At 59.9% G+C, this 7,307-nt stretch overlaps 1 protein-coding gene across 1 annotated transcript in view; it reads right to left on the reverse strand.

The window, feature by feature from the left end:
- Positions 1-5,214: 5,214 nt before the first annotated feature.
- ANKRD54 (ankyrin repeat domain 54) overlaps positions 5,215-7,307 on the reverse strand; it is an 8,330-nt gene continuing 6,237 nt past the window's right edge. Inside the window, exons 4-8 of the mRNA XM_004700243.3 lie at positions 7,129-7,200; positions 6,848-6,895; positions 6,648-6,772; positions 6,454-6,561; positions 5,215-6,268 (exon numbers count right to left, since the gene is read on the reverse strand). Of these exons, the coding sequence (XP_004700300.3) occupies positions 6,194-6,268; positions 6,454-6,561; positions 6,648-6,772; positions 6,848-6,895; positions 7,129-7,200 (428 nt within the window). The 3' untranslated portion in view covers positions 5,215-6,193. The remainder of the gene's footprint in view (positions 6,269-6,453; positions 6,562-6,647; positions 6,773-6,847; positions 6,896-7,128; positions 7,201-7,307) is intronic.

The following is a 7,307-nucleotide window of genomic DNA, read 5'->3' on the forward strand; positions in this document are numbered from 1 at the left end:
GGCCGCGCCGGCCGCGTTCGCCGCGGGCCAGGAATAAAACTTGGCTTCCTACACTGCCGCCTGTGCGTCTGTCTGTCCATCCGCCCCGTCCCACCAGTGCGGGATGGGGCCGGGGGCCGGAGCGCTCCAAGAGGTGCAGCGGCTCGCCCCAGCTCCACGGTGGCGATGGCGCGTGGCTGAGCTGCGACTCCAGCCCAGTGAGCGCTTCTGGGTGATGGAAATAGATCAACCCAGCCAGGTGCGGCCCCCAGACTCTCCCTGGTCCCGCCTTCCAATTAGGCCAGCACCCTAGGGTCTGCTGCACCACCACCGGGGAGCAAGCCCCTTCTTCACTCCGAGTTCTGCGGCAGTGATTAGCAGAGCAAACATGTATTAACTTACCCTGCCTGCTGGTTTACCGGTAGTGGTTACCCACTGGGGGAGAGGGGCGCAGGGCGGGGCGGAGATGAGGGTTTCTACTCCCATAAAGAGTTAACAATCTCGGAAACCCACAGGCGCAGTTCTACCCTGTCCTGTAGGGTCGATGTGAGTATGAATGGACTCCTGCGGTAGTGAGCAATGCATCGCAAGAGGCGCCCTGGTGGCGCAGTGGTTAAAGCAAAGGTTGGGGGTGGGGGGTAATGAGGCTGTCTGTTTCCGGGGAGATTCACAGTCCCCTCGAGTCCTCGCAGGAGCAGTTCTGTCCTGCCGGGTCACGATGAGTCAGAGGGTGTTTGAGGTGGATGGATCTCAAGCCAGGTCTGTCTAATCATCCAAGATGCGCCCCACCTGGTAGAGGGTGGAGCCGGGGGATTTGCACTTAACCTGTGGTGCTACGGGAAAAAGACCAGGCTGGCTGTTTCCGGAAACCTCCAGCCTGGGAAACCTTAGGGGGCGACACGAGTCAGAAACCAACCTGAGCACCCAGAATAGCGAGGATGGGCACCCCCAAGAGGAGCAGAGGGACTTGCTCGGAGCCACCCAGACGGGTGGGGTCAAAGCCACCGCTGCCTGCCTCACTGTTGGGACTCACGCCCCCTCCCCCGCAACCCCTCCCCCCCTCCCCCTCCACGCCTGCATCTTTCGAGGCTCCCCTCTCTGTTTCCATCCTTCTTGGTTTTTCCTGACTCAGGAAGGGCACCAGGCCCTTGGTCCAAACCTGCAGCTGCTCCTCACACCTTATACTGGGCACCCTGCCTGAGAGTTCTGTTCAGGGACTCGGGCTGCTGGGTGCAGGTGGCCTTCCGATGACCGTCAAGCCCACTCTGTCCAGTGCTCTTTCAACCATTTGATGCAGCAGGGGAAAACGGAGACTCACTTGAGCCCCAGCTGCTGTGTGGCCCCCTCCTTCCTGTCCCCCACACCGCTGGGGAGTCTACGGCCCTGGAAACCCACTAATTAACCAATAAATCAGTCTCGGCGGTTTCAAAGCCATCCACCTCCACCCGCCCCTCCTTTCTGTCCATACACCAATAATGTTGATGAGCTCTAGATAGCAGCCTGAGACCCTGTGTGTTCCTATCTATCCTGAGCCCCTCGACTGTGGGCAAGCCAGGGCACCCTGGGGAAGTCTGTCCAGATAGGAGTCAGCTGCCAGGTCCTGCATCACTGCCTGCCACCTTCCACAGAGCCAGAGGCCAGAGTGGTGGTCACCCTGCACAGTGGAGGCTGCGTGCCAGACAGGGGACCCACTGGGCATACACAGGCTTGGCCTGAAGCTCAGTCTCCTGACGTATGACGCTCAGGATGACTTGGAGGAGGAAGCCCGGCCTTCACAGAGCCAACCCAGCGGGAGTCCCAGAGGAGGTGATATTTACTAAAAATTGTCCTAGAGAAAAGAGCCCCAGTGGTGTAGTGGTTAGGCTTTGGGCTGCTAACTGCAAGGTCAGCAGTTTAAAACCACCAGCTAATCCACATGAGCAACAGGGGGCCTTTTCCACCCATGAACAGTTATAGTTTTGGGAAACCCACGGGAGTTCTACCATGTGCGTGGCTGTGAGTTTGGTTTTGGTTTTGGTGGGAAGAACAGGCAGGGAACTTGGCGGAGAGGAGAACCAGGTGGACTCTTGGTGCTGAGGGCAGGCTGGGTAAGGCCAGGGGAAGACCCCCGAGGGTTGGGTGAAAGGGTGAAGGTCTCTGTTTGCTCGCTATGGGAAGGTCATCCTCAGGGAAAACGAGGATGTCATTAAAGGCTTCCCGGAGCTGGCGGGAGAGCTGTGTACCAGGGGGCAGCCTGGAAATGAGGGGCCCACGCCAGACTGCTCTGGATCTGAGAGAGGTGAGCCAATGAGGGCCTGGCAATACGTTTTCCTTGGAGGATTGAGGGCCTGCCGCTGGGCCTGGGCTTGGCCCCAGATGCTCCTGGGCTTCCTTCCAGGGGCTAATGAAAGGCCCAGAGAAGCAGCTGCCCCTCATTACTTAGTCAGCAAGAACAGTGTTTCTAGTACAGTGGTTCTCAACCTCCCTAATGCCGCGATACTTAATACAGTTCCTCATGTTGTGGTGACCCCCCAACCAGAAAATTGTTTTTGGTGCTACTTCATCACTGTCATTTTGCTACTGTTGTGAATCGGGTCCTTCCTGTGAAAGGGTCGTTTGACCCCCAAAGGGGTCTCGAACCACAGGTCTAGTAAGGCTGCTGTCACATACACACCCCTCCCCCAGTGCCCAGGAGAATCCACCCAGCCTGCAAAGTCTAGGCTGCACCTGGGACAACTCGGGGAGGGAGTGGGAGTCCTGCAGCCCTCCCCTCCTCCTGTGTGTGCCAACCATTGAGGGTTATCCTCCAGCATTCCCAGCGGAGCACCTCTAGGCACAGGGCTCTTTGGCAGAAAAGAAAGTTCCAGAAGCACAGGGAATTGTGGGAGCCCAGAGAAGAGACCCTGATTCAGTTTGGGGACTCAGGTAAGACTCCCTGGTAGAGTGCACACCTGAGTCAAGTCCTGAGGTTAATCAGGATAATGAGAGCTGGGGCGGGAGGACGCCGGGCAGGGAAGAGTATCGCTGGGTGCACAGCACCAGAGTCCGGTGGTCCAGCCTGCTGCCCGAGCTGGGGCAGGACACACAGGAGCGAGGGGTGGGGCATCAGGCTCCTGAAAACCAGAAACCAAACTCACTGCTATGCCGACTCAGCAACCCTGTAGGACAGGTAGACCTGCTTCTATGCATTTCGGAGACTGTAACTCTTTGCAGGAGTAGTAAGCCTCATCTTTCTCCCTCAGGTTGGCTAGTGGCTTTGAACTGCTAACCTTGTAGTTAACAGCCCACCTTGCTACCTGGGCTCCTGTATTATGCCTGAAGGAGTCTGTAAATCACTTCTGAGACCGAGGCTGTCTTTTGTCCTGAGGGAGCTCCTGAGAGGTTTCCTACAAAGGAGTGATGACCAGTTTTGCACCTCAAACACATCTGGCTGCCGAGGGCAGGCTGCATGAGGAGGGAGCGCGGAGGGAGACTGGCATGAGAAGTCGGAGAGCCAGGACATGTGGACAATGACGGTACGTTTGTTGGGACGGGTCGTGGGGGTTGAATGTTGGGGGTGAGGAGGAACATCCCCCAGATGGGAGTGGCATGGAGGGCAATGGGGGGGGGGTTTAGGGAAGAAGAGGGTAGATTGGAACCAGCGACCTGTGGAATTGTGGGGTGACGGGGTTCTGAGCACCTGCTGGGTGCTGGGATGGGAGCGTCCTCTGCTTTCGAATTTGCAGATGGAGAAAGAGTGAAACATGCGCAGAAGGGTGAAAGTAGCCTGTCCCTTGGAGCTCCCAAACCAGCCCAAAGCCAAGTTGGGTGTTTGGATTCTAGTGTCTGATTTCAGATCTGCAATCTTTAGGGGAAACAGTGGGAAGAGATGAGCAGAAAGGACAGATGAGGGCTGAGATGGAGAGAAGCTCATTTGTGCAAAGAACTGCAGCCACCGGGGCCCTGGCAGCAACTGGGCCCTGGGGAGGGCTGGCAAGGTGGAGGCCCAGGCAGTCACGTTAGCCAGCCTTGCCCTCAGCCCGAGGCTGGTGGGAACAGCATCATCTATCAACCGGAGGTGTGTGCCCAGGGAAATAAACACCAATTAACCAGCTCGGCTTCCCTGTTAATGAAGAGCAGTTTCACAGGCCTGCTGCTGGGCACACTGGGGGAGCCCCTGGCTGGATCGGAGTTGGCACGAGGCCAGAGGGCCAGGCCAAGCAGGGCTGGGCCGTTTCTGGTTGCATGGGATGGAATTGATTAAGGCATCTGCTTGGTGCTCTGCTTCTCTCAGTGGCTGAGGATGAGACTGAAGCGCAGGAGGAAGGGCGAATGGGGAGGACGCCAGAGATATGAAGTACCTGGATGTGCCCTCCACCACCCTGGTGGTGTTGGGGAGGGCGCAACCTGGTCACCAGGGGGGCCTGCCGGGTGACACCTAAGAGGGGACCCAGTGCGGGGCCAGAGGCACAGACTCGCCCCATAGCACACCCAAACTCAGTGCCACTGAGTCAATTTCAACTCACGGTGACCCTGCCGGGCAGGGGCCAGGGTGGAGCTGCCCCTGTGGGTTTCTAAGACTGTAACTCTGTAGGGAGTAGACAGAACCATCTCTCTCTCTCTCTGGAGGAGCGGATGGTGGTTTCGACTCCAGTGGGAAGGAGGCCAGTGGGGCTGTGTCTGGGGCCTCCTGACCTGAGGTGGACAGGCTCACTTAGGAGGCCAAGGATCATGGGCAAGAAGGAAGAGACGTTGCTCCGCGCCCAGCTCTCCCACATGCCCCGGCTCCCAGCATCCACTGCGGTGGGCACATGGTGGGTACCTCACTCGCCCCAACAGGAGTTCCTGATGCCTCGGCACTCTCCCTTGGCCCGCCCTGCAGCTGGTGGGCCTTGTGTGAGTGCGGCCAAGGCTGTGCCAGTGTCTGGTACCCACAGAGGCCCTGTTTGCTTCAGAGCCTGTGGAGTAGCTCGTTTCGAGAGTTCAATTCCCATCTGAGCAAGTTAGGACTTGTGAGGCAAGCTCTCTTCTTCTGACTGGCTGAGAGGGAACGTGGAGCATAGTCCGGGCTCTGAGGATATAAAAATGGCCAGTGGCTAACAGGCTGTGGAAGGGGGCCCTGCCCTGAGGGGACACTTCCTTCTGCCTGTCCAAGGCCAGTAACAAGTGCGGGTCCATCCACTGGGAGGTTGCTACCGTGAGCTAAGTGCTGCGCAAACCCTCTGAGACTTTATCGCATGTTCATGTCCAGTTGCCGCTGTAAGAAAGACTGCACTCTGGATTAAGACACAAGTTTATTCTTCTTTCACAGTCTGCAGGGGGTGCCTGCAAGGCCCCCTCTCCCCTGGACAAAGCCAAGGCTGGTGGGCAGGCTTCTTGGAGGTGGAGTGGGAGGAGGGGCGGGGCTTCAAGGGGGATGGCCAGTTTCCTGGCTTCTTGAAGCCCTGGCTCCCCCTCTTCCGCCCTCGCCCCCATCTGCTGCCACCTCCATCCTCCATCCATCCTCGGGGCTCCGAGTCCTTTCTCTTAGGAGGACTCGGTGGTGACGGCAGGCCACCTGGGGAGTCCAGGACACCACACACTATCTTGAGACCCTCAACAAACACAGACCGCCAGGTCTCTGTTGCCGTGTAACATGTATGGTTTCCTGGGATTAGAGTATAGGGGCTTCTCAGTGGGGAGGGGGCCTTTATTCAATCTAGCACACCTACGATAGTCCTCTGGAGTCTCAGGCCTGGGACCAAATGAGTTAGGGGGTTCCCACTTGGGGTTCCACAAGGACCTTCCTGACCTAGCATTGTGAAGGTCAGGGCTTCACTCAGCCTTTGCAGCGGCCAGAGCAGCCTACCACTGGATCTCCTTGAATGTCAGGTGGCCGGTGCTGCTGACAGCATGGGGCCAGCCCAACAGCCCCCACTGCAGCCCCCAGGGCTGCCGTGTGCTTACCCCAAGCCTGTACCCCGCTGGCTGCAAAGAGGCCTGTGGCCGGGAAGGGAGACAGAGAGGAGGCTGGGCCTGGGCGGGCCTCCTAGGGCGGCAGGTGGCCGGACGCTGGCCTGGCGCTGCGGGAGCAGAGGAAGCGGCTGTGGGCCGTGGAGGAAAGAGGCTCTGGGGTTAGCCTCTGCAGGTGAGGGTGAGGGCCTGACGGGCCACTCCACACTGGGGGTGGGGGGTGGGGACGGAGACCGGGCTTTGGCTGTGTCTGGAGCCGAGGGTGGGTGGTGGGTGGTGGCCGAGCGAGGGCAGGGGGCCGCTGCTACCTCTTCTCTATGTTCTGCATCTGCAAGCTGAGGGAGGTGAAGCTGGCCAGGAGACCGGTCACCTCGTCCACCTGTGGGACAAACCGAGGCTGGATGCGGCGCACTATGCCCCAGGTCTCCTCCCCAACACCACAGGCCCAGAGGGCAGGCACTGGCACTGGCCTGCACATCCTGACGCCCCGCCAAGTGAGCTCTGGCTTCCAGAGTCTCGCTGGCGTGTGCATGGCTGCAGTGGGCCCTGCTCTCTGGGACCCACCTGCTCTCTGGTGCTGGTCATCTGCAGGCGGGTACAGAGGTCATCCAGCCGTTCCCGCTGCTCGTGCCGCCCCAGGCGCTCCAGGTACTCCCGCAGCATCTGGATGATCTGCAGGAGCAGGCAGGCTGAGTGGCAGCGGGGTGCTGGCAGGGGGTTGGGGAGAGGCGCCCCGCAGGGTAGGGTAGGGCGCTCACCTGCTTCACCTCCAGCCGCACAGCCTCCAGGCACTGCGAGTGGCCCTCCTGCAGGATGTTCAGCTTGGACTTGGCCAGGTGCAGGGGCGTGCGGCCAGCTCGGTCCAGGGCGTCCACCCGGGCACCTGTGGGGCATGGAGGTGAGCGAACTGGCAGGGGGAGGAAGAGGAAAGGAGGGCGGAGGGGCAGGGACCTCATACCTCCTCGAAGCAGGGTGGTGATGACAGGCACGTGGTTGGTGCAGGCCGCTGAGGAAGAAGAACAGGGGCATGAGGGCAGGAGCGAGCCTGCAGAGAGGCCAGCTTCAACAAGGGGACAGCAGGGCAGCGTTCAAGTCCCTTCCTCACAGTGCCTGCAGCCCAGGGCCCAGCCAGCTACTGAGGGATGGGGGACCGGGCGGGAGCAGGAGGCAGCTGGTTGGGGGACGGGCTTTCCCTGTAGGACCATCAGAAGCGCATCGCGAGGGCTCTCCGGCACTCACCCAGATGCAGCGGTGTGTTCCCCAGCCTGTCCCGCTGGTTCGGATCGGCCCCGTGGTCCAGGAGCAGCTGCACTGGAAATGGGAGACCCAAGGGGCGGCGCTGTGGGAAGTGGGTGGCCTCCCATAGGACTGTTTCCCTCACCCCACCCTGGGCAGGGAGGCTGGCTCACGGGGGCTGG

The sequence above is a fragment of the Echinops telfairi genome, unplaced genomic scaffold (genome assembly GCF_000313985.2).
Source record: "Echinops telfairi isolate 266 unplaced genomic scaffold, ASM31398v2 ScPeMD7_2;HRSCAF=8, whole genome shotgun sequence".
Classification (NCBI taxonomy): domain Eukaryota; kingdom Metazoa; phylum Chordata; class Mammalia; order Afrosoricida; family Tenrecidae; genus Echinops; species Echinops telfairi.